Here is a 27949-nt window from a genome sequence, read left to right as displayed (position 1 = left end):
TTAGCGCACTCCAAAGTTTTCTGCCTCCCTGTCTTGCCTGTGCTCTTACCTATTCTTGAATGCCTGTCCCGTCCTTCTTCATTCAGTTACCTCCTTTGCAATTCAACCCAAATGTCGCCTCTTCTTGTCCTTCCCGAGCGCACCTCCCTCCTGTCTAGGTAGAGCATCCCCTGCCTTACGGCCTTGTGTTTGCCTCAGTCGTAGTACAGTTGACTGTGGGGAAAAGGAACTGGATCAATCGCCTCATTGTCCCCAGCATCTGGGTGTGATGCCTTTGCCTGGCGTGCTATTAGGGCTCCAAAAAAAAAAAAATCCAGGAGGGGAGGAAAGGATGAGGTGACTATTGACCGGAGTGGCAAAGGCCCATGCACTGTCTGCTTTCCTCCTGCTTTCCAAAGGCAAACCCAGCTGCTGGTTGTGCTTCTCTCCCCGCTGTCCCAATTCTTGCTCCAGCTACTGCCTCTACTCTCAGTCCCAAACCAATGGAGATTTTTATTCTGGAGTTGCAGGTCACAACAGAGCAGATGGTTAAGTGTCACATCCTGGGGCTTGCAAGTGGGGACTGAAAGGACAGTTGAGAGGGTTCCTTGTGAAAGGTATTAGCGAATACAAAGCAGAATCCCTTGTTGGAGACAAAAAAAAAAGAGAAGAACCCTAACCCAGGGTCTTATCTTCACTTTCAGAATTGGTGGCTTCTTGGCTAGCGAGAGCGAGAGGGGTGTGCAGCCAGACTGGGCGGAGTAGAAGTGCCTTTTTGCACACTAGCATTCATGGTCCTATATCAGGAGAAAAAGCATTTTGTAAGACAGGGCTGCTCTTAGCATAAATGGTGCCTTTGAATGAAGAAAGGGCATCCCTTCCTCCAGGGGGCTGCAGACCCCTGCTAGATGACTTAGTGAGGGGAGGCAGGCAGGCTGGACTGCAGGCCCCAGTGCCCTTCATTCAGATGCCTTCGTGAACAACCTATGAAGTAGGCTTGTCATAAGAAAAAAAGCGTTTCCTCTCATTATACACAATAGTAGAAAAAAATGATTATAAATAAAGTGCAAATATTTATTCTTTTCTAGGAACATGGGTGACATTTGGAGGTCAAATTTCAGATGAGGTAAGTTAATTTGGCTTCTATTATGCTGATCAAAGAAAATGCAGAGAGAGCTGTACAATAGGAGAATTTTTCCTGGGATCCTGGCATTTTACAAGGATAATGCTTTAATCACAGGAAATAGTTAAGACTGACTCAAAGATCATTTTCAGTTTTATCTGGATTCTTGTACTCTTCACCTTTAGACTACTAATCCTTGAAGCTGTCAATGCGCAGGCTCAATAAATGGAGAAGGAAGCAGTTTGGAATGAATATTAGTCACTTTATGAAAAGATTTTATTGCTGTTGTTTGTATGTTCGTTTGTTTGTTTTGGCTCCACCTAGGGTAACCAACTGGTCCCAGTTTGCATGGACTTTCACATTTTAGCATGGGACCTCTCCAGCCTGGGCAAACCAGGACAGTCAGTCACCCCAGCTTGAGCAAGTCAATCCAACCTCCCTGAGCCTCAGTTCCTCCTATATGACATGGTAGTTCTATCATTCCTGAGCAGAAGCTTGGGGGAACTGAGGGTCTTTTCCATAGATCCCAAGGTCACCATTGTTATTTAATAGACCCAGGGAGAAGTCTTATTTGCATATTCTTATGTATCTGAATGCCTGTTCCCATAGAGAATGTGTTACATGGGGGGATTTCTTGAGAAGTGGACTCTGAGATAGAGATTAGCAAGCAGAACAGTATTAGAAGTGCTCTCAGGATCAACACAGGACAGGGAAGGAAGCAGAATCAGGCAGATAGAGAAACTGAGCCATGATGCAGTCTCAACAATGACCTCAGCTGACCCCATGGGGAGCTCTGAAGCTGAGATGGCCCTACAAGGTTGTCCCAAGTTGGGGCAAGAGGACTGAGCACTGATATTTCTTGTAGGACCAGTCACTGGACAGAGGCTGCCCTGAGAAGCAGATCTGACCTTGGGCTAATCGACTCTCGTTAGCTAAGTGCAATTTCCAGAGAGGGCTGACAGCGGAAGGCCATCCGATGTCAGCATTCCCAGCATCTATGGGAATAAGTCCTCCAGTTATGAAGGAGAATCTTGGTGTCCATCACGGAATCCACTACAGGGCCCTCTGACTGGCATCAGGAAGGGTGTGTGGAGTAGGCACAGAGACAAGTCCACAGATATCAGAGCAATGACTGCACACTTATATACAAAATAGATGACAAGTAGGGAAGGAGGTCCGAAGTTAATAATCCACTGTGTTCCAGCATGTTCATAACCTTCTACTGCCTGGTATGGTGCTTCCCTTTTGGATCAGAGGGGCCAACTGTAAGCGCATCAATTTCTCCTGCACCTCTGCTCTCTCCTTTACGGTGTCTGCCACTCCACTGCAATGAGCCCAGCTTGCCCAGGTTAGAGTGTGAAGGTCTGGGCTCTGAAATAAATCATTTTAAAATTACGGTTCTAAAAACTCAACAATACAATTTTCGTAAATGGCTGCAACGGCTCTGACCTCAGATACACACCAGACAATTAGCTACTGTCCTTCCAGAAACCAGCTGTGGCTCCCCGCAGGTTCCTGCAGAGAGAATGTCAGTAACAAGAGGGAAGGGAGACACAGGCAGACCAGTCACACCCGTGGTTAGACTGCTCAAGATCATGGCAACGGTGCGGACAAATAGCAACAAATCCACCTCCCCAGATTTTCCTGCTTTCTCTCTGCTTCAGATGAGTTCAGTACAAATATGGGATCCTGGGATGACCACACCGTAATGTTCTGGGGGATGCAATTATCAGTCCTGTCTCATCAGACGGTGATGTCCCCATTACTGGGACAGTTCAGCCATATGTTGAAGAGCCGCTTGACAAGGACATGATTGAAAAGATTCAAACATGAAACTAGATAACTCTGCGAGGTGCCTCCCAACGATGATTCATCATAAAATCAAGATAGATGTTACTCATCAGAATATTATTATTAACCCATTTCCCGTTTGCCCCGAGAATACTCGCCAGCTGCACTTGTGGCTGTAGTGTTTACTCCGTGGAGTACAGCCCTAACCTTACCCCCAAAGTTTGCCACGGAATATCTCACTTTTATTATTACCTTTGCATTGCTCTAGTATATCGATCATCTTTGGAAACAAATGACATCATTCTATTTATAGCATCCTGTTTTTAGTAGTGGTATTTCCATTTATAAATATAGTAATTCTTGACCGTTGAAAATGTCAAATCCTAGAAAACGAAGCATTCATTTGCATGATGTTAAATTAATGCTGACAGCAAGCTGCACTTTTTTTTCTAAACAAGAAATGGGTTAAATAATGGTAAATAGCATATTATCATCTTATAGCACTTAATTTTCAGAGTTTTATTGACATTTTCTCATCTGTAAGGTAGTTAGGGTTCCTTCAACTGCAGGTAACAATAAGCTTAACCCAAATTGGCTTAATCAATTAGGAAAGAAGTTATTTGGACTTTCATACTTGTACGGTAGAGGTAGAGCAAGCTTCAGGATTGACTCAATCAGTGGCCCCCACTCCATTCCTCAGTGATTCTCTTGGCCCTATATTTTTGTATTCCTTTGTGTATCGACTTCATCCTCAGGTAGTAATAGAGCTATAGGAATTCTAGGCCTCAATTAGAATAGTACATCCTGGGGAAGAAAGGGGAGGTCCACTGGCTCTGGGCATAAGGGCTCCATGGGATATCTGAACAGAATTATCATCATTTCGTAGATGAAGAAACCGTCCTACAGAGAGGACAAATGACTTGCTCAAGTTGATTTATCCAGTAACTGTACACCCAAGGCAAAAAGCTGGTCTTCTGGAGTAAAAGGGGTCAAATATAGGGAGATATGGGGAGGGTGAAGTGGGTAAAGGGGACCAAATATATGGTAGCTGAAGGAAACTGGACTTTGGGTGGTAAATACACAATATAATATAGAGACATCAAATTATAATGTACACCTGAAAATTATATAATTGTACTAACCAATGTTAACTCGATAAACTTAAAAAAATAAAATTAAAACTTAAAAAATAATAAAAATTTAAAAAGCTGGTTTTCTGACTTAGTCCAGTGATTTCATTCTTCTACACTGAGGTCTTCAAATCCCCTGATTGGGAAACATCTCAGCAATCATTTACTCCAACTATCCATTCATGATTCTCCATCTTATCTTAAAATTTCTCTCTATATAAAATTTATGCTCATTTCCCAATAATCATCTACCGGTATGTCATGTGATATGACACAAGGGTAATGTACACTCAAGCATAATGATTTCTTAGACACAGGACAGTCACAGTGGGAAAAACTATACCTGTCTTAACTTCCAATCTTTACTTAGGATAAATGTCACAATAGTACTAAATTAAAGGCAGTGATAGCATTTTCGCTGCTATTTTTCTAAAGAATTTGCAGGGACTCCATTTTGCTAACCTAACAATTTTCTTGGTTGGCCAGTTTTAAAAACAACAGGAAAAGAGTTTATCTTGGAAATGCTGACGGAGCACCTTTAGCCTGCAATCAAAAACATAATGGAAAAATCAATTTTAATTATTTACGAGGTGTGTAATTTCTCAGTGGACTAATAAGTCTATCAGCAAAATGAAAAATGGCCCCTCTCCACTCTTTGCTTGCGGCTATGTCTCTATAGTTATCCCTCAGGCCATTGTTCACAGCTATCCCCGCTGGGATACTTCTGTCACACTGGCCACTTACGTCCGGCAGCACAAAGGAAGGAATAAGGAGCCTGGAGATCTCTTTTCAGACTGACAGGGAGGAGCCAGTGCCTCACGCCCTCCATCCCAGTCGATTAGGCTGGCTGGCCACTCTGTGATGGTGTCCGGGGTTTTGCTGAGATGGGGGTGGCAGGAGTTACAACAGTCACAGCTTCGTCTCACCTGCGGTTCATCAGCACAGTCTGCTAAGCCTTGAGGAAAGAAAGCACAAACCTTTAGGTCATGAGTCGCCCAGGTGCCACAACCTATTGGCTTGGAGAAAGGAGAGAAATGGAATCGGCCACAATACAAATGATGCCACAGAGAATGTTGCAAACCAGATCTCCCACGTGGCGTGAGCAACAAGTCTGTCTGCCTCACTGTGCTCCTTCCTGACAGCTGGCTTACCTCAGCACTGACGGAAATCCCTCAGTGCCAGGAAGGTGGCTGAGGAGAAGGATACATTTACCCCCATATAGGCTGGTGGGAGCTTCTTGCATTCTTTGTTTCCTACAACTGAGAAAAACAAGGAGTGGTTAGTGAAATTTCAGAGTTTTGAAGACCACTGGAGGGTTCAAAGCCGCTTCTCAGGTTTGGGAAGCACCTGGCTTTTCCGGCTGACCTTCCCATCTTCTTGCAGGTGGCTGAACGGCTGATGACCATCGCCTACGAAAGTGGTGTTAATCTCTTTGATACTGCCGAGGTCTATGCCGCTGGAAAGTAAGTCGGCACCTGTTTGCGTCCCTCAAGTGGCATTTCTAGAACCAAGAGACTCTGCCCAAACTATGGCTGACACGCCAGTGAGAAGGGTCCACCCTTCCCACACTTGCCGATGGCACTGTTTCTCCCCACCTGTACCACCACCACCACAGTTAGGGATACTGACCATCTCCGGCCCCCTCTGCACACCCACACCTTCCTGCCTCTGGTCCCTGCATGAAGCAATCGCCTTGGCCAACATGAGGGCCGAGGTGGCTGGGACCAGGGTGGTGGCAGCGGAGATCAATAAACATCAGTTACCTATATGAGTGAGCAAATAAATTAGCAGATTACGGTGTGGTTGCTCAAAATCTAGTCTCTTAATTTCATAATCAAATCTCATAGTTCCTCAATTCCAGAGGGAAATTGGACCTTCCTCTCTGTGGGGAAGCAGAGCATGCTTTTTCTGTTTGCAGACTTGTCCCTCCACATAGGATTACAGGTAGATCAGAGATTAAAGGAGGGGTTCCCAAAGAGGCCAAGAAATTCAGTATCTTTTACAAGAGGGCATTTCAGACCCCACTCTGAGGACAGAGAGGGTTGCAAAGAGGCCTTGCTTCTTTTGCTGGAAAAGTCGTATCTTGCTACGAACCCTCTCACTGACTAGAGAGCAGGTTTGGGCTCTAGGACAGGGATTATTCCCAAATCTGAACACATGCGTAATGTGCCACTGAGGCCAGGCCTCAAGATCCACGCACTCCAGGTTTAGGCACAAGAAGCATATTTCAGAACAGCACTGGAGCACTTTGGCCCCCACTGTGAATATGGATGCAGCCCCAAGAACTAAAAGGAACTAAATGGCTGGACAGCTGCTTGAGCAGCTCTGCAATTTTCTAGCAGGACTGTGATGCATAATCACCGACAGGCCTAATTCCCCGCTTCCAGGTGAGAACTACAATCGAACTGCTGGCTTTGCTCAGTCACGTTCGTCACTGCCTGGTTGAAATGCATTTTTCTTTGCGTGGGTTTCCTCCTTTTCAAGGGCGGGTCTATATTTAAGGACCATCAAGGAGGTTCAGAGACCACATCCCTGATGTTTCCTGTTGAGTCCAAGAAAAATAAAGTCAATAAGGCCTTGCTCCTTTCGATAGTCTACGTTTTCTCACTATTTTCTTCTTTTGTCGAATCCTACTCAATACCAAGAGGAGCTAAGGTTGACAAAAGGGAGGAATGATGAACAAGTCTGTTAGAGTTCCGTTTTTATTCCTGTTGTGAAGGATAATCAGTCCTGGTTAATTACCAACTGCTTGTCAGTGTGTAAGTGAGACAGGTTCCCACTGTGAAACACAAGGTTGCAAAAGGCAACCGTCAGAGAGGCAGGGGAGAGGAAGATGAGGACGCTGGTGTCACATCCGGTGCATGTCTGTCTGCGGCATGCTCCACAGCTAACTGCGTTGTGGCTTATTGCCAGGCTCCTAAACCCACTCCAACAAAGACAGAACTTTCAGTTAAGACAACGATTAACAATGACCTCCATCCATAGGGCCCTAACGGACAAAGTGCTAATTCTGTCAATGTCCCCATTCACATAGCCTCTGAGAGACCAGCTGCTTCTCACAAGTTGGTTTTACTGGGAGAGGCCTAGAAGACAGTGTAAGTTTCCTCGAGCTAGGGTCCCAGCTGAGCTAGGTAGATGGGGGGACACAGTGGGGAGTCTTCAGTATACCTCTCCACGACCCAGCCTTAGGTGCGGGAAGGTCACTCACTTCTCTAACACCTTATGTCCTGCTTCTATGCAATGCTTGTCACTGGAACCCAGGACATTATCTCTGTGGGCCTCTACATTTGCAGCCCTGGCTTCTGGGATACCCATGCATGGTTTCTTTTATCCTGCAAGATCTCCTGGAAGTCATTATATTCTATCTAAATAATGTGAGGTCTCATTGTCCTTCATAGTCACAATTGGAGACCACAGCAAATAGATTGGATACCCCAAGCAGGACATTTATATATGGGATCAGTGGTTTAAAAACAAAAAACTGCCAAATGGCTGCTGTTTCTTAATATCAGAACTGCAGGTGGTCTCCTGCCAGTGTGTCAGGATTTGGCAGGTGCTTCTGGAATGCTCTGGAGCAGGATTCTGCAGGCATGAGCAGAAATAGCAGAAACTGTGCTACCAGCTGAGAGTGGCTTCTATTTTCGGGACATGGAGGCATTGAGAGTTCAAACAAGGGATGGCTCTAGTGTTTCGGATTGACTCTTGCGTTTCCAAGACACTGTACCCTAAGATATTATCCATTTCCTCCTTCAGAGCTGAAGTGATTCTGGGGAGCATCATCAAGAAGAAAGGCTGGAGGTAATGCATTCACTATAATCACTTAATTGCCTTTAAAAAGACTTATTATTTTGTATCGAGGAAGGGAAAATAAAATTGTATTACAACTAGCCAGGACGTGGTTCCATAGTGTAGCAGTTAGCATGTCTGCTTTACACACAGAAGGTCCTGGGTTCACGCCCCTGTGGAGCCATGGTCCATGGTCTATGGCGATGCCACCCTCAACAAGCTAAGCAGGGTCGGGCCTGGTTAGTACTTGGATAGGAGACCACCTAAAAAGACCAGGTGCTGTAGGCATAAAAGAAAAAAAAAAACTGGCCAAAAGTTTGTACAAAACGTAAGTCAACTCTTCGTAAAAAAATGATTCACGTGGATTGAAAATAAATACCAGCCAGTTCATTACTTGTGCTTCAAAAATTATTGACTAATCATTAATCACAGTGAATTACTGTGGGATTGAGCAGATAAGGAGGGAAGGTTCAGGAAGTATTCGTCCATAAAAGAAAGTGACATTTTCATGGCTTCTGATTGCCATTTGTAGTAATTTGGTGAAAGAAGCCAGCTGACAGGAAGCTGATTATTTATACTATACACACATATTTATGAATGCAAAGAAATGATGAAATAAGAAGTCCTTGAGATAAATACCCTAAAGCTTTCTTAACTGCCAATGTCTCGCCTGTGTACTGGGAGCCCTATTCCCTGGCCATTCAAGAAAGTGTTTCATCTGCTATCCTTGAGGGGTCACGTCTCATCCCATCGCCATCTGTAGCCAAAGCGAGTATGATAATGGATGCTGCAACATCTGTGGGGGCCTGGGGGGCAGGGTGGCAATCCCCCTCCATTTCACTAAGTGCGTCAACCCCAAAGGCCACTTCTTCCCCAGCATGGGCACAGAATCAGGCAAAGCCCAACAAAGACCACTGGACAAGTTTGGGGTCCTATTCTGCTCTGGAATAATATCTGCCGATGGCCAAATAAATAACGGTTCAATAGTATTCGTGAGACAACTATGCAAAGAACTCTGGACCCATGCATATAAAATTGTAGCTTGTATAAAATTCAGTCTAGGAAAAATGGACATTCTCAAAAAAGTATAGCTCAAGACTGGTTTTATTATGCCTTTGCACAAAGCGTTTAAATGGAAGGGGAAAGTGGAAGGGTCAAACAGAGCTCCATGTATTCTTACTCCACGGATGCTTACTCTTCACTCTTAGATAAGTGCTTGGTAGGAATAGAGGGCCTTGTGGAAATAGAAAACCAGAAAGTTATGGAGATGTCAACAAATACAGTTTGGTGACCTACTTTCCCCTTATCTTCCTCCCCAACTCCAGGGACTGTAACGGTGTTAAAAGAGAACTGTATTCAACCTTAAAAATGGAAAAATATTCAGATCCCCACCCAGTCCTCCACCTTGCCTGAGTGACCTTCCCATTCATTACGTTGGTCCATCCATCACTGCCCAAATAGGCATTGTATCAATTTCCTAGGGCTGCTGCTGTAACAAAGAGCCACTAACTGGATGGCTTAAACCAACAGAAATCTATTCTCTTATAGTTCTGGAGGCCAGAAGTCCAAAATCAAGGTTTGGGCAGGGCCATGTTCCCTCTTCCGAGGCTCTGGTGGTTGCTGGTGATCTTTGGTGTTCCTTGGTGCAGATACAGCACTTCAACCTCTACCTCTGTCATCACATGTCATCACATCCCCTCATGTGTGTCTGTGTGTCTTCTTATAAGTACACCAGTCATATTGGATTAAGGGCTCGACACTTTCCAGTATGACCTCATCGTAATTTAATTCCATCTGCAGTGACACTGTTTCCAAACCAGCTCACATTCTGAGGTACTGAGGGGTCAGGACTTTTACATATTTTTTTGAGAGACACGATTCAACCCGTAGCAGAGACGTTGGGGGTGAGTCCAGTGAAATCCGCAGCGAGGTCAGGCTGGCAGAGAACACCGAGGAAGGAGAAGTGTCAGTGCAGTAGCTCTTCTCCCCTCGACACCCAGAGAACATTTAGCCATCGCTCTTCGGGGCTTTCACAGCCTACTGTACACCCACAAGAACTAGATTAACATGCATCTTTCTCAAACTGCCCTTTGGTCTTGCAAATACAAACTTAAGTTATCACCAGGCTGCAGAATATTGATATCAGTTCACAGCTGCCCCCAGAAGACTGATAAAAAGATAAACCGTATCATCACAGCATGGAGTCTATAAAGTCAGTTTCAACTATGGTACTTGGCTTCTAGACCCAGGGCCACCGAGTGGCCAGCTGTGCTGTCCAGGACCAGGTACTTCACTTCGATCTCAATTTCCCCACTAGTAAAACGGATGGCATAGCTGTTCATGAAGTGTTATGTTGATAAAGTGATATAAGGTGTGCAAAAGTATTTTTAAAGGCTGCGCTATACCAAAGAAAAACATTCGTGTGATTGCTCCACCCACTCTGAATGCCTCCGCAAGGTCAGAGATAATTTGCCAGGTTGCTGTCTCCATTTGAATTAGTGTGCACACCCGTATAGACTAACCACTTTACAGAAAGCCTAACTTTGGAAGAATAAGTAAGTCTGTGGTGGTAGTATCTGAAGAGAATGTGTGGCTTTGGCAGGCCCAAATGCCCTGAATAATCAAGAGGGCTGCATTCATTTTTTATATTATTCCATCCAGCCTTTTATTGAGGCTCTGAAAACGTTTGCTAAAGGAGACCTTGCTCCCCTGTGGCAGATGGCTGCTATGCTAGGTCTCATGAGGTTGATGGATCAATCTAGAAAGTGCACCTTCTGGGGTGTATAATCTCCGGATGCAAATATCTGTAGATTTTGCATTACAGTGATTCAAATTACTTTTCAGGGAATTAACTTCTGTGGGATGGGGTTGCTGACATTTTCTACAAATTTTTCCTACTGCAGCCAAGTTGTCAGAATTGTCACCATCATTCCCCATTGGTTATCATTAATCATACTAGGTTTTATACCTCAGGGCCCTGAGGCGTCACTGCTACTGCTGATGGAATTATAAATGCCTTATTTCAAATACTCTCAAAGTTTGGTCTTAACCTTTGAATCACAAATGATTGTTTTGTCTAGACCAGTGCAATTGAATTACATTCCTAGAGAAACTAAATTACTCTGAGATCTGCCTCCCAATTTTAAATTATATGACTATAGTTCTCATGACATATTTCTTATTCCACAATTATAATGGCATTTTCTGTCTGTGGGTGTGGTTTTGAGAAAGTAATAAGTTTGCTGACAAGATGCTCACATTTTATTCCCTTAAGCGTAAGGTGGTAAAACTTTGAGTTAAGGATTTTATGATTGTTTTCCTGAAACAACATTTCCATTTAATAAGACACTCAAATAAATTTTATTCCTTTTTATTGACGATTACAAATTACTTCATTGTTCATATTTTCATGTAGACAGTTTCTGCCTACATGAATATGATGGTTGGAAAGGGGAGTAACTCAGCACTGCTGGGTCCATGGTCCTTGGATGGTAGACTTAACTCCAGGAAAGTTCATGCTCACTCACTTAACTTATGTCAGATGCTAAGTGAGTGTTAGTTGGTGGCTGTTTGTTTGAGATACTAAAGCAATCCATCCTTTACATCCTTCTACTTATGCATCTCCTTTACTATTTCTGACCCTCCACGCCTACCACTTCCCTTCCCTGCGCTACCACCTGCTCACTTATTTGCTGTCACAGCCCTCTACGTCCTCTCACCCCACCTGGTAGAGATCATTTCCATTCAATCTCTTTTTCTGGGATCTGACTTCAAGTCCCCACTTGCCAGCTTCCCTCTCTGTCCTTATATTTCAGTGACATGAATTAACAAATTTACCTCTTTACCAAATTTTTAAAAATGTGAAGTACAATAAATTCTTTATGACAATAATGTTATAACAATAATATGATTCAGTACAATAACTGGCAATTTACGTAATATGTCTCTATTTGCGCTTGTCTGTTTAACATACAGGAGGTCCAGCTTGGTCATAACAACCAAACTCTACTGGGGCGGAAAGTAAGTTAAATACCTTTTATTTTCCCTTCTTGACAGGAAACAACTAGTAGTTCATGCTTTTATCTTTTTAGGCAACCATTTCACGTCTAATGTACCAAAATTAATTAATTTGAAAAGGTTATTTTTTCTCACTGGAAGGAAATAGAAATTGGCCTAAGATTCAATTTTAGCAAGATACCCCCAAAGAAATGTAGTACAAAACATGTGGTCACCTGTTACTAAGTGATTTACAGAGATTTTCAAATACCAATCTCATTCCTAGAACAGTTTCCAAAACAGAGTTTGAATTTTGGGAAAAGAAAATAAGCACACAGCATCACAGAAGAAAAGCTACTCAAATCTGCCCAAACTCAAAGACTTCTGCAGATCACAAAGATAAAAATATCTTGTCCGGCCCCAAGTGTAAGTCTCTGATCATTTCTGCAGAGGACTCTCAAAGTGCCCATCAAAAAGAGCTTCTCATTGGAGAATAACACTCACTGTCAGGCCGCATAAAAGAGAAGTCCTCTCTCTGGTGTGAGACGCACAACAAACGTCACAGGATGAATTGGCTTCCGATGGACCTGTTTGTATTTGAACTGGTACTTACATTACCCAGCAGGACTTAGAAGTCTGGTCTTTTTTAAAAACATGTAAGAAAACATCAAGCTATTCCATATACATTTTCATGGAAATCTTTGGGATTTCCATGAAATCTCAACAACAACAATTCCCACCCCCCACAAACAACCAAAATCTTATTCACCTCCTTATAATCGATAGGCAATACATAGTTAAAAAGAAAACTGGAGGCAGAAGCCAGTTTTTAGGAATGTTCTACTAAAAATGTATGTGTGTACAAACACACACATGTATTTTATTGCTGTTTTGAGTCTGTTTATGATGAATCTGAAGATAGAAAGATGGAATTTTGATTTTTATTCCTATTATAGTCTATATAAAAAGAAAGCAACTTGGTACGTACAAGAAATGTAGATTTAATTTGTCTATGCTCTGATTCGTGGTGACATTGCCTGGTGCTTTTGCAATGGTTCTCAAAACCTTGCCTATAATGAGGAAATAAACAGAAAGTAAGACAATCTGCAAGAACAATTATGCAGTAGTATACTATGCAGAATATTGTCTAATATACTTATAAAAGATACAAAATCACCAAAGGTAAACGGTAAACTACTATGCTTAAAAAGAGATTGCCAAAGTTATTGATATTGAAGAAACATTTCATCAATATTTTAAAACCCAAGGATCATATTTCTTTCTAATTGGCTAGAGTTTGAGAATGATCTGAAAAGGCAAAAGTCCTGGTTAAAAGTTGGTCTTCTTAGGATCCTAATTTAAGGAAAAGTTGGTTGATTGCATTTTAAAAGAAAAGAGTTGTTGATTTCTTTTGAAAGTTAAAAGGCACTTTCAAATTTGCTTCCTTTCTCAGAAGAGCTAATGGCAGTAACAGCCTGGCAATCTTATAGTAAGCTCACAAACTTATGTCAAGCCTTTTATTTTATTTTTAAAATTTCCTTGGGATTGGTTGGGACAAGGTGGGAAGGTTGAGCCATGTGTCAAATTACATTTGGACAGAGTGTGCATGGCTGAGTTGTTATTGCTATGGTGTGATGACAGTCATGGTTAATTCATCTCCTGGGGTCCCCAAAGAAAAGAGACTCAGTGTGTTGCCCACCAGTCTGCAATGGTGCAGAATTTGCCAAGAACAGGGTATAAAATTAGCAACTCTCTAGAATGATTATTCTGTTCTTTTGAAAGATAGATTTTTAAAAAAGCACACCCCACTGAAAGTCATTTGCTTCTTTTCTTATTAGAGCTGAAACGGAAAGAGGGTTGTCAAGAAAACATATTATTGAAGGTAGGTACTGCTGCTTCCATTTTGTTTTCATCTGTGGGTTGGTGATTCAGGAAAGGTATCAACCAAATAAGTTTAGAACACTTCGGGAGCGGAAAAATTCTCCATAAAAAGAACCACAATCAACCAAGTTTCTTCCTGGGATTGAGTGTAGGGAGTGTAGGGAGAGGAAAGAATGGAAACTCGGAAAAAAGCCGAATTTTCTAGAACTCTTTTCATTTACAGCTATGCTGACATTAATAAAATGCTTCCATAAGATTTCAAGAGTTTTACTGAGATATAATTATATGGGATATAATTTCTTATATTCCATAAAAGTTTACTCATTTAAGGCATACGAGTCATTGGTTCTGACTATAACTACAGAGTTGTGCAATCACCATAATTTAATTTTAAAACATTTTCATCACCCCAAAAAGAGACCTTATACACGCTAGTAGTCATTCCCTTGCTGCCACTACTTGCTCCCACAGCCCTAAGCAAGTAGATTAGTGAATCTATTTTTGTCCCCATAGGGTTGCCAGTTCTGGACATTTCATATAAATAAGATTGTCCAACATGTGATAGTTTGTGACTGGCTTCTTTCACTTAGCCTAATGTTTATCTATGTTGTAGCATGTATCAGTACTTAATTCCTTTTGATTGCCAAATAAAGTTCATCATATGACTATACCACATTTTGTTTACCTAGTCATCAATAGATGTACATTTGTGTTGCTTTCACTTTATTGACTATTATACGAATCATGCTGCTATAAATATTTGTGTACAAATTTTTGTGTGGACCTATGTTAAGACTATTGTACTTTTTAAAAAAGACTATGGAAGCATAGGGGAAAAAGTGAAGAAAATTACCACTGGGTAATTGATTCATGGTGCCATTGCTTTTGCTATGGCACTCAAAATAAAGAGGAAATAAAACAGTCTGCAAGAACTATTACATAGTAGACTACTACTACCCTACTTTACTGTGAAAATTATGAGAATTGTAAGAAATTTTAACTTATTTCTTGCTTATCTATATATTACAAAAATTTTATACTTAAGTTTTTTCAATAAAGGAAAAAAACGTGAAAAGGGGCTGCCATATATTTCCAACATCTTTCTAATAGTTCATGAACTAGTTCATAGAAATCCAAGATTTTATAACTTTAGATTCATGATTAATCATTAAGACAGATAATTTTTCTCCTCTTTAAAATAAATTTCATTTATGAAATACCAGTCACCAAAAACATAAAATATATTCTAATCCCACCACTTTAAAAATAAAAATACATAAAAAATCCTTCCTTCGCTTACCTCATCTTATTCCACAGTTTGACAATTTGGTGCATATCCTTTCCAACTTTTCCCTATAGTCACACTGACTTATCTATGCAACTTAATTATGAATACAAAAGCATATGTATTAAGCCAATGAAATTAAACTATACATATTAAGTTAAACTTTACTTTTATTCTCAACTAAAATAAATTTAGACACACACATACACACCTACACACACGATTTATGGGTTATTTCCAGTTTTTAGTATTATAAAGAATTATACAAATGACTATTCTTATGTAAATGAGACAGAAACTGGAAGTGGCATTGTTAGGTCAAATGCTAATGGATATTTTAACACGAAATTATTTTCTAAAAAGAATATACCTATCCGACGGATGGGCTGGGTTTATTTGCCTACTTATGCATTTATTTATTAATGGGTTTGAGTTTTTTTTCATAACTATGTGCTTCTTTGTGGGGGATTTAACTCTTCATATTCTTAGGCTATTTTTCTTTTGAGTTGTTTGTCTTGGTCTTATTCATTTGTAGGAGCTCTTTATGTATTAATGATGTACTCGCTTTGTCAGTTACATGCATTGCAAATATTTTCTCCTAGGCTGTCATATCATTGTGACTTTTTTTCTTTCCATGAATCTAATCTAAAAGACAATGTTGAATTTGAAGAGATTCATCTTAGTTTGGAAGTTGGAGGTATTTACTGACTTATAAAGATAACTTCATCGAACTACCTTAGACGTGCACTGGGAAAAAAAATAGTTCCAGTATTCAATTATTTAATTTAAAATGTAGACTAATTGTTTAATTTATATATATATATATTTTTAACAGTAACAATTATATTTATTTGTTTCCAAAGTCTTTGTTTGAGTTTGGTATTTCTCACTAACTGATTTTTTATATATTTGTAGGCATTTGGGCTTTGAAATCAGGCAAACATTGCGTCAGGTTCCAACTCTGTCATTAATGTAATAATTTGTGCAAATCACTTAACCTCACTAAGCTTCCACCTCCTCGACTATAAAATGGGCTATAAATATTCCTACCTTATGGTATTAATATATATAAACTGAAATTAGATAATTCACATTGAGCACAGTGTTTGTCACATAATAAGCACTTAATAAATTTTATTTTTGTCATCATCCTTATCGTTCTTAATAGTGCAACCGCTACTCACCATTCTATGAATAAGGATACCCTTTACTAAGTAAGTAACATTCCGAGGCTGCCACAATAAATGACCACATTCTAGCACTAGAGAAAGCTTCCAAATTCCTCACCCAAACAAAATCCCTTCAGGCCTTGGTGTCCAATTTGTCATTGTAAAGTCAAACCCACCCTGCTTCTCAAAACTGTTACCATTCCTGCTCTAGCATTTACCTCCGTTACTTGTGTCATCTACCGCAGTTTGTCAACAGAAATAAACCCAAGTCAGCTTGTAGTAACAAGCTGAATGAACAGGACATCAGTGTGCTGCCTAGAAATTTCTGTTTTTCTTTTCTCTTTACTCTAATTGATTAAAAAAGATTCAGAAATTGGCTCAAACTGGCGAGCAACAAAGAAATATAAAATCAAAGAGAAAAGGAATGGAGCATGTGTGCTACTATGCTTTTTAACAAATCTCCATCGCTTCAATATTTACCAATGTATGTGGATAATTTCAGAATTTTCTCTTTTTTATAGATTGCTTTTTTCAAGCCTCATACAACTCAACAGAAATATCTTAAATTTTCTCTTGCTTTAAATAAGTCATAAATTCTCTTAGGAACTAATCTCTCATGATGGATAAACTAGTTCAGCTGAAATTCAAACTGACCCAGATTTAAACTTTGACACAAAATTTCAAACTTTTGAAATTGAAGAATTGAGATCGATTATTATTATGTTATTATTGTCGGTGTTATTTTGCAGTTCATAATTTCAGCCAAAGACAAAAAAATGTTCATGAGTGCAAAAGCGTCAGCAAAAAGAATATTTCTAGGCAGGCTGAAATTAGGGAATTGAGTGAATTTTGCAGAAAAAGGGCAACATGAGACTTCTAGATCCAAAATAAAGTTTGGATGATTTATAAATCATTATCTTTGGGTTTCATGGGTACTTGTTCTGTGATGAAGGTGATTTTATTCGACACTAGAGATTCATACATACCTTAAATTTGAGAATTGCTCTTAAAGGTAAGACAGAAGCCCAATTCACATCAAGCTCTGGCCACTTGTGTGCTGGATAACCTTGGCCACCTGAGTTAGTTTATAGAGTGTAAAATGAGCTTTACTTATACATAGGGTAGTTTTGAAAAAATTCATATAAAAGACATTTTCAATGAGCCCAAAGTCCTTGACTTAGATCCAATAAGAAATAACATTCTCCTTAGATTCACAGGAGAGGGTAGAAATTTCACTATTGGATTTATTATATTCATTTAGAATCCCAAGTTCCTCCCAGGCTCTGAAAGTCTATTTATTAATTCAGCCATTCTACAAACATTCATTAAGCCCAAATTTGTGCTTATGTTAAAATTTGCAGATCAAATTTCTTTAGAATCTAACATGAAAGAATAGACATAATTTGGTAAATCATATTGTAAAAATAAATAAATCGTTTGTGTGCTCTTAATGGCAAAAGCTGTGTCTAAGTCTACATTGGCTTTTCACGCAAACGACAGTTATGTGATTCAAAACAGAAACTCACTGTTATTGTTTTAGGAATAAAAAAAGAGAAAACCTGAGAAAGCTCTGCTTGAAAGTTTTTAATGAATGGCAAATGTTAAGCTCTACTATCTGAACTTTTTTTTAAAAAAAAAAGAAATAATTTATGATTTTGCAATTAAAGAATAAATTTCTTAACAAATGAATTCATCACGGGATTCCTTCCCAGTATACCATGTTGATAGTTACCCACCAGGATAACCATGTTTCATAATGGGAGATGCAGCCACGTATATTATTCTAATACAGTGCAGTCTTTATTAAAAAAAAAAGCAAGTGTGTCTTAAATCTTGTCTGAGAGGTCTGCCAAAAAGGTATTGGAAAATTATGTAGGGAAACTGTGTACATTACTTAAGGCAACATTTTTTAAAAGCTAGATAAGAAATCAAATGTGCGGTAAATATAAATGTGTGGTAAACAATACAGCATATTTGAATAGAACCCCTGCAGAATTCCAAACTACTGATTTCCTTGTTTCTACACAGTTAAACCTGCAACACTGATACCGATTCAGCTATTTCAAGATTCACACATCCATTTAGGAAAAGGCAGGACAATCTGATTTGGTCTGTTGTCATGTGAAAGGTCAAAACAGAAGGATCACCTAGCTCCGTTTCGTCTTTGGACAGATGAGGAAAGGCCCAAAAAGGCTAGGAGACATGGGCCAAGTCATTCAGGCAAGCCCAAATGACTTGGTCGCAAACCCTGAGCTTCACCTGCACATTGACCTCTCCCTGAATGCCAGACTGGTCCCTCTAGCTGCCAAGAGCTCCATGCGGTTGATTCATGTGCTGCTCACACTTACCATGGCTCCCACCACCAACACCAATCTGCTTTTCCCCTGACTTCCTCATCTTACTAACACTCACTTCACTTCTCAAGCCAAAAATCTAAGAGTTAACCTTGATTCTTCTACCTCCACACTCTATATCCAGTAAACCAGCATGTCCTGTCATTTCTGCTTATATAACTTGTCCCAAATTTGAACACTTCTCACCACCTTGGTCCTCCTTTCACTTCCCTTCAAAGTCAGAGTAGGGACAGGTGGATCACTAACATGATGCAACACATCATTTCTTATATTCCCACATGAATACACTTGAATCTCTACTTCCCAGAGAAATTTAGAGGTGAGGAATGATCAATACAATGACCTTTATGTCAAGCCCATGCCATTATTTTTGGGTACACATTATTACCCAATGAACAATAAACTTATGCCAGTAGATGCTCTCGATATGCACTGTTAGGTCCCTGGGGTTGAATACCGTGTCCATACATCTTTATATCTCCCAAGTCCAGCAGAATTTCAGGCTCAAATCGGGATTTTGTGCATACTTATGGCATGGAAGAGTAAATGACTTGTCATGGCTGATTACACAGCATTACAACAGGGCCAAGCCAGTCACAGCTTCTTTTCCTACTTACTCTCAGCCCACACTGAGCTGTTTAAAAGAGACACAGAAGGATAGGGCCATCATCAGAAAGAAGGACATTGTTTCCTGTGCCAGGCATGGGCCAAACTGTCATTTAATGCCTCCCTCCAAAACTAGGGGATCCGGTGAAAATCTCTGGTATTTACTTTGGCACTTCTCATTCTGAACCTTTCCGGATGTGAACACCACTGTTATAATTACCACATTTCTACAGACAATTGCATTTATAAAGGGCATGACAATGGATTTTATTTGCTCTCTGCAGCGGCAATTCAGTAGCAGTAAGTGCTATTATCCCCACTGCAGATCAGAAAACTGAGTCACAAAAAAAAAAAAAGTGAAATAACCCAAGTGGGATCACACAGCATGCTAGATTTCCAACCTTTCAATACTCGTAACACCCTATTATTTGTTTGTTTGGTTATCCTGTCCTCCCTTACCTCCTCCGTACATACAATTGCTTCTAAGTAGTAGTTCATATCATAGTGCTTTTTAAGGTAAATTTAATTTCAAGCTGCCCCTTGAGATAGCAGGTAATACCCTGAGTCTGAAAGTCACTGCAGTTTTTGAAGAGCAGGCATTAGCCCTTATAACACCTGTCTGCTCTGATCTCTTTATCTATGCTTCTTTTAACAAGATGCACCACAGACGATCCTTCCTCAACAAATGAAAAATATTTCCGGAACTATATTCAAGCACTCCATTTTCCTGTCAAAAATGTAATTGTGGCTGGCTGATAAAGCAGTTTGAAAAATCAAGTTTAAATGAGCCAAATTTAAATTTATAAGAGCCTCATTTAACATGCAATTAATTTTATGCCTATAATAAAAAGAGAAAAAACTTTGGTCTTCCTGAGGAATTAAATAGGCTGATAAGGAAATGCTGTGCTTCGTGGAAATGAGATAAAATGACTCTTGAACACTGTCATCCCTGTGGTTGTATAACATTACATACAATACATTCTATTTCAGAAAAGTATTAATTTTACTAAAATTAAATAATTTTTTTGAGTAGTCACAGGAATGTGACCAAATGGTTAGGGTTGAAATGCAGATTATTTCCAGATTTTTTTAAAAGCTTTCTCTCTCTCCTTTATATTACTTCTTAAGTCTTTACAGCTTATAGTGTTTTGTTTCTCCTCAAAAGAATAAGAAATAATAGAAATGATAGAGCTCGGTTATATTTAAAGTTCTTTGAACTTTGTTCCAATCAGTAAATTGTTGAGGAAAGCTTTGGTTTGTCAACCCATTTATTTCTATTAAAACCCACATGTACCTTAAGATAGAGCTGGTAGTCATTTATTTTTGACTTATACTATTTTTATGTTTTTGATGTGCAATAAATATATCTCCATCCCATTATAAGCCCATTAATTAATCCAATACGTAACATTAATTAGCATTTTTCAAGAAGAAACTCTGAGGCTTTTTATTCTAAACGCTACTTGTGGGAACTACCACATGAGTCCCCGTGCGAGATTATTACTAAGTATGTATTTTCTAGTGGAGGAGTATTGAAATTCTAAGACTGTTTTGTTGGAGACAAAATCAGCCTTTGATGTATTTTTAAAAGGTTTCAGGGGTCAATTAATACATCACTTAAACTAATCCAATGCTTTTTTTTTTAAAGCTAATTCTTGAAGGTAACCAAACTTCAACTCTTTCTAATAGCGCTCATACTTTTTGGTTGTTCCTGTTTCCATTCCCAGGATTAAAGGGCTCCCTCCAGAGGCTGCAGCTCGAGTATGTGGATGTAGTCTTTGCAAATCGACCCGACAGTAACACTCCTATGGAAGGTGAGTGAAGAAGTTTAATAGAAACTGTGGAGTTAACGATTCTAGCTTGATGACTTATTCCACTCACAGTAGGAAATGAAATAAATATATTTAGACTGATTGGACTGAATATGAAAAATAAAAACCTTTCCAGTCGATGTCTTTCCAACTCAATATTTACTCTCAAAGCCAATGCTCAGCATCCTGCATCTTCATTATTTTTTCATTATTCTTTTTTAAAGCTGTTGCAGGCATTGGGATTGTGGCTCCTGCTGGGAACAGTGCTCACTTTTTTCCAGGTTCATTTCACTTCTGTGATTCCATCAACTAAAACAATAAAATTAATTGGAAGGAGAGTTTATAACACAGCTATCATCATTTGAGAGTAAGTCCTCTGGGGGGCTTCCTATTTTATAATGACTCTAGGTCTGATTCGTTTCCAATCTGTAGTAACAAGTTTTAAGTGGTACCAAGTGCAGAGGTTTTACAGGAGCCACTATTCGAAATGAGACTGTTGCAATTCGGTTTTTGATTCTCAAGGAGCTTCAACATTTTTCCTTTCTATTAGAACTGTTTGAAGACAATAGTTTAAGCATCTCCTTGTAGAAGCTTTCAGAACATTCTTAGAACCAGATTTTCTTCAATTTACACTTATTTATGGAACCTACCAAGGATGATGGAGAAAGGAGATAGTTTGGGAGGACAAATTAAAGTGAATGTTCTAGTTAATTGAAGTTTGTAATCATATGGATTATCACTTATCTAAGGTGAATGAGAATAAAAATATTTGGGAAAAAGAGAATGTTCTTGTTATTTGAGGTTTATGATATGACCTAGATTTACAAATTTTCAAAGAATTAGAATAATCAACATGAAATTACACTGAAGGTAAAATCGTCCTTGATCGTTCAAAAGGTAGTTCAGGATCTTGTAATAAAACAGATTCCATAGAGATTTATTTTTGCTATTGGGTTATAGAAGTTATAAATAATTGAAAAACATATGAATTTCTCGGTAGGCTTCATTTCTGATAAAAAAAAATGTTATTGAAGTTATTTTCCTTGCCATTATCTCTCAATTACAATGTTTAAAATACATATTTATGTATATAATTTTCTCCTAGAGTTTTCTGCTTTCTTGATTCTGAGTAAATTAGGAGTTTACTACAAAGCAATATCACTGTTGGAGATTCATAATAAGAAATTATCCATGGAAATGACCTAAAAATGCATATTTTTATCAAAGCAAAGAATAAGTGTTTGATGAAGCAAATCATAAAGTTTTTAGTATAAGAAGTGCTTATTGCAAGGATAATATAATGTTACGTTGTTCTCAATGACACATTAAAACGGAGTGTTAAAGCTACTGAGTAAAAGTGTCAAAAAAATGCCATTTAGTGGGGCCTGTGAAAGAATGAAATTGCTTCTCATTTGAAGTGCCTAGTGACTATTTTCCTTTTTGGAAAAGTGTGCTTTGTAATTATACTATATACAGCATAGAAGAACATCTGGATATTTTAGTCTTTTTTTTTTCTCGTTTTGCCCATTCCACCCTTATCTTTAATTTTAGGAATATAATGTAGGAGTCTTTCAAACAGACAATTGTGTAATTTGCACTATGTACCTAAAGAAGGAAGAAATTCTCAATTAGGAGCCAAACTACGTGATACTGATAAGATAATAGCGTCTGTTGTATAAACACTGACTACGTGTTGAAATCTTTTAAAAGGGTACTTCAACTTGTTTTAAAAACAGAACTGCAGCATTGTCCAGCCTCTGCTAGAATCAGAGAGCATTTATATTTTCCCTGATTTTCTTACAGAAGCTTCCACATAGCAGAATAGGAAGCTATTTTATCATGAGTCATTGTCCAGGTTCATAAATCTAATGAAGAGTGGCAGACAACAGAGATTTGTACTTGTTGAACAGGTCAAGGAACAAGGCTCTGCAGCAATCAACTACCTTATGCTGCAATGTAGTCTGCTCTTTCCACCCCCACCCCACCAGGGGCTGATCCACTCCTACCCAGCCCTTCAGGCTCTGAGTCTTATTCCTCAGGGATGGCTTGCAAGACACACCACAGGCAATTCCTCGTGCAGGACTTGCTCCAGATCGAACTAGCTTCTCTGTGGTTTCTCTCTCGATTTCATTAAATGTGTAACCTCAAACTTCGTAAACGCATTTGTTCCGAGGTGGGCCAGATGGAAATGACAGTTTGATACTAGTCTCTGCAAACTCATTCTCTACATTTCATCTTTTGTACTTCACTATAACAGAGGAAAGGACTGATCTGGGCAATAGGGAGAAGAAATAGGGAATAAGGAGAAAGTAAGAAATAGATAGGGTTTGCCAGGTGGCCTTGGGTGCATTTGCTCTTCTAAAAAAAAAAAACGGTGTCTAAGCTATTTCTGGATTCCATGTTGTCATTAAGATTCATTTTTGCAATAATTTTGTGTATGCGGATGAAAGTTGTACATGCACAATGCAGTCTACCTTCGGAGGGCTATTAATGTTTCTAAAACAATACAGAAAGTAAATGTTATATATAATCAAAATTATCCTTGAAAGCCCTAGAGTAATTCTTTGTTAGTCAATATCACACCATAGCCTTTAATTAATTATTCAAATTCTTCACCAAATGTAGTGACAAAAGCATCACTAGATATAGCTCAGCCACTTTTATTTTATTTACTTATTTGGTAATGACCAGAAAATTCTAAATATCATTCTCATACTTTTCTTATTTCAGCAACTCACACTGGCAATTTTAGGCTCAATTACATTCATTTCTGTCTAATATAAGCGATGCAACAGTGGTTGCCAAGTGCATATTGCTGAATTTTTTTAATATGCATTAAACCTACATATATTGGCACATACTGTATATATGTGTCCGGGTATCTTATAGTAGACCTGTAGCATTTGTAGACCATTTTTATTGATTTCAACCATTTCCTAACAACCTATGGAGCCACAATGCGAACTAATTTATAATTGTGCTGAGGTACATATTTTAAACCCCAAGGACCTAATGAAAGAACCCAGCCCAGCTTTCTAAGACACATTTTAAACAACTTTGACTTAAATGTATTAAAATGCCAACCCTGTTTATTTAATTTGCACCATGAAAGGATGTTAATTGGGAACATTTCTAAAATAGACCAGAATGAGTTTCATCCAGTTTCGATATATCATATAGCAACCAGTGGGCCAGAAAAGTATTAGCAGTAACATCTTCTTCATAATATACTGGCATCATATATCCAATGAGTTGTTCTCTTCCCTTCTTCTTTAGAAAACCAACAGATGACTAGTGAGTCCTCTCAAAAGAATTCCAAATGTGCAATCAGTGGAGAAAAGGGGTAACACTTCATTTGCAATCTGCAACCCTGTGGACTACAATTAGACATTTTACAGCTATGAGAAGATGTTCCGGACAACGGAACTCGTCTACTTTTCCCTCTGTCCTTCATGTTTACTTTTTCTGGTTCACCTAGTAGTAAGTCATTTTTCTTTCACAGCATCTGCCATGCCATCTGTCTCCGCTACAATATCTGGCATCGATGACATATTTTCCAATCCCAGAAAAAATCAGCACATATTCTATTTCTTATTTCTCATGCTGCTGTGTTCTTCCCTGTAGTCACTGGCAATTCCTTGTGCTTCATAATACTCATATTCTTAATTCTCTCATTTCCATAGATCCCCAATGTGTATTTGAAAATCTTCTCTTGAGGTCATTAGATAAGAGAAAGTTTATTCCAATGAGTCATACTGGACAGTGATAGACAGAACATTTGTGTGTCTGAGGACCTACACTAGGAGTTGTTTTTTTTTTGTTTGGTTTTCTGTCATTCCCAAGTGCCAAAATGAGCATGACTGTGGGCCTGAAGGGAGCCTATACTATGTACCATTTGTGAATAACGGAGAGAAAAATATGCATTTTTATGTCTCTGGCCAGGAGGCTGCTGCGGGCCTCTGGTGCTCATCAGAGCTATTTTAGTTTATTTAGCTTTTTTTAAATGAAGGAAGAAAGCCCACTAATTTGGAAATCTGAGAATATGATGATTTTTAAATTAAATTAAAATTTAGTTTAAAAAACACTTGGAATTAAGCCTTCTAACTTTTATTTAGAACTTTTTGCCAAAATTAATTAATCTCATAGACTCCCTGAGTCATTAGATATTATTCCCAACCTAATTACAGTTCATATTATTTTTTTTCCTGCTAGCAAGTCAATGCAGATGTAAAATAACCCAAACATTTCATTTCAAATAAGAGAGACAAGATCAAAGTTAGCTTCACTTAATTCCCATAATATCACCATGTCAAACAACCCCTTCCATAAATATTTACTTCTTTCTAAGCTATCTTTTTTAGTGTCACCATATGCAAGCAGGAATCTATGGATATTCAAGAATCTAGTATATCCAATGACAGCTCAGGAAATACCAGACAGTGGCAAACGCTGCAGCATCCCAATTTTTCTACGGTTTTTTTAAGTCCAGGACTCTGGGCCTAGATATTTAGTATCCAAAGTAAAGTTTTCAGAACAAAAATTTAATGACCTAAAACCTAGAAATATCATCTAACCACAATGGATCATCTGTTCTGCCTTTATATTTTATTTTCTCTGTAAAACACCCTCAATTTGTCTCCAAAAATCATAAATGCATAAAAAATCTTCTGCATATAGTCTGTAACAGTGCTGTCCAACAGAAATATTATGCAAGTCACATATGTATTTAAAATTTTCTATTAGCTACATTTAAAAAATGAAAAGAAATAGGTGAGATTAATTGTAAAAATAATTTTTAACTTAACCCAATATATAAAAAATTATTATTTCAACTTGTAATTAATATAAAAATTATTAAGGAAATAATTTTACATTCTTTTTTCATATTGTCTTTGAAATCTGTTATATATTTCACACTTATAGCACATTTTAATTTGGACACGTTTCCAAATGCTCAATAGACACATGGGGCTAGTAGCTACTATATTTGACCACACCAATCTATAAACTCTATTTCTAGTCTAACAGAGAAACAGACACATAGCAGAACTCAATAAATATTTATTGGGTGGATGGATGGATGGATGGATGAGTGAATGAGTGTCTGATTGAATGAATGAAGCCCTAAAGTTAAAGAGATCCAACTTAATTTTTCTCTACTTGAAAACCTATTTCGGTTTCCTAGCATCTATGACCCTCCTGGTACTTAATCTGGTTCAGCATATTTCAGGGTGACGTTAAGAAGGATGGGTTGCTAGCAAACAGCCCCAGGACACTCTTACGTCCTATTTTTCTTGCTCTGCAACAAAAACAGCATCCGGGTGCCAGATCTCTTTCTCAGAATCTGACAGATACCTACATGAACAGAAATGAATGGAGGGATGATTCTTTAGCAGTTCAGTTGCCCCTGAGGATTACTATATCAAATTAAAATTATCTCACACACTTTATTTATGTCCCTGACCAGGAGGCTCTTTAGGGACTCTGGTATCCATTAGAACAATTTAACCTGCTGGCTTGAAAAGGTTGGAACAGCTGAATTTTCAAGAAATTAATTGGGAGAAAATAATTTTCCTATGAAAGAAAATTAACCAAACCCTACCAAGATTATGGTGCAAAGAAAAAAGTGTTCCCATTTTACAAATCAATTTTATTTCCATTTTAACTGTGAATTTACCAAAAATTTTACTGCTACTTTAGACCTATTTGGCTGATGTTTTATCCTTTACAGAACAGCAAGTCATGTCATAAAAAGGGAAATTCATTCTAAGAAACAACCTTGGGGGACAGTTGGGTTCACTTCAAGTTTTTTTCAGCCTCCAGTGTGGCTTTTTAGAAAATCCTGTTTTTATTCATTGTGGGTCTCCTTCTCATTGGGATAACATTTCTGCGGAGTGCACTGGGGTGCATTAGATGGACACAGCTTCAAATCCTGGCTTTGCTCCTATTATACTGATTACTAAGGACAAGTTAATAAGTATCCTTGCTGAGGCTCCATATCCTCACCTGAAAATGGAAGTAACACGTAAAGTGACTTCTGAATGAGTTAAAAATGTAAGTCCAGCACCTCACTCACAGCAAGGGGAACAAACATAACCCCATTTCCAGAACGCCCCACATAATGCATGTACATATAAAACTCCCCTTTCCCTGGATCTCTTCTCAGAGGTAACCATAGAAGATGTCCAAGACCCTGAAATTATAATGAGATGAAAATCAAATGAAGGTGCCAAGCATAGGGTCAACCAGGGTCTGTGCTGAGGCCAGGGAGGAATCAAGGTACAGAGCTAGCAATGGAATTTTCTTCTACCCATTTTTTTCCTCCTTGAAATTTTGTTCTGAAACCCTAGATTACCTTTAAAATTGATGTAATCATAGACTGTCTAGGGTTAATCTATTCAGTCAAAAAGTAAACTTGAACCTGTGACTTTATTTTCAAATGTGTATCTAGAAAAACTCAATAATAGGATTCTCTTATTCATTCAGTTGATATTCATTGAATATCTACTACGTGCCAAGCACTAAGAGAAGCAAAAATTAATAAATCAGGCAAACATCCTGCCCTTACAGAAATTACATTCTTGTGGAGGAGACAAGCAATAAATTAGTAAGAAAATTACATTAGAGAGTGATAATAGCACAGAGAAAAGAATAAGTCCTGGGAGAGGAGCAGGAAGTATGCCAGGTAGATGTTAGATAGGGTGTCCAAGAGAAGTCTAACCCAGAAGGATATGGGAGAAATGGCTCGGCCTCACCCAGAATAAGCAGGGCATGACTTTGGAGTCAGACAGACCCTAGTTCAAATCATCTTTCTCTTCCTTACTAGCTATGTGATCTTAGGCAAGTTTATTTAATCTCTCTTATCCCTAGTTTACTTATCTATAAATTGCAAGTAATAATATCTACCCAATAGGGTTATTATGAAGGTTATTTGAGATAATATATACAAAATGCTTAGAATGTTGCTTAGTACATAGTAATTATTCACAAAGGTTGAGCTATCTTTTTTGTTGTTGTTGTTATTGTTTGCATGGTCCT

General features: G+C 38.7%; 1 protein-coding gene across 2 annotated transcripts in view; it reads left to right on the top strand.

Moving 5' to 3' along the window:
• The window catches only part of KCNAB1 (potassium voltage-gated channel subfamily A regulatory beta subunit 1), a 292035-nt gene that overhangs the window by 222790 nt on the left and 41296 nt on the right, over positions 1–27949 (top strand). For both annotated transcript variants that reach the window (XM_039857666.1, XM_039857667.1), the window contains exons 3-8: positions 1068–1105; positions 5407–5486; positions 7777–7821; positions 11785–11829; positions 13644–13687; positions 20828–20914. In XM_039857666.1, coding sequence (XP_039713600.1) covers positions 1068–1105; positions 5407–5486; positions 7777–7821; positions 11785–11829; positions 13644–13687; positions 20828–20914 — 339 coding nt within the window. The remainder of the gene's footprint in view (positions 1–1067; positions 1106–5406; positions 5487–7776; positions 7822–11784; positions 11830–13643; positions 13688–20827; positions 20915–27949) is intronic.

This window comes from Pteropus medius, unplaced genomic scaffold (assembly GCF_902729225.1).
Source record: "Pteropus medius unplaced genomic scaffold, Ma_sr-lr_union100, whole genome shotgun sequence".
Classification (NCBI taxonomy): domain Eukaryota; kingdom Metazoa; phylum Chordata; class Mammalia; order Chiroptera; family Pteropodidae; genus Pteropus; species Pteropus medius.
This window is presented reverse-complemented; position numbering and strand designations above follow the sequence as displayed.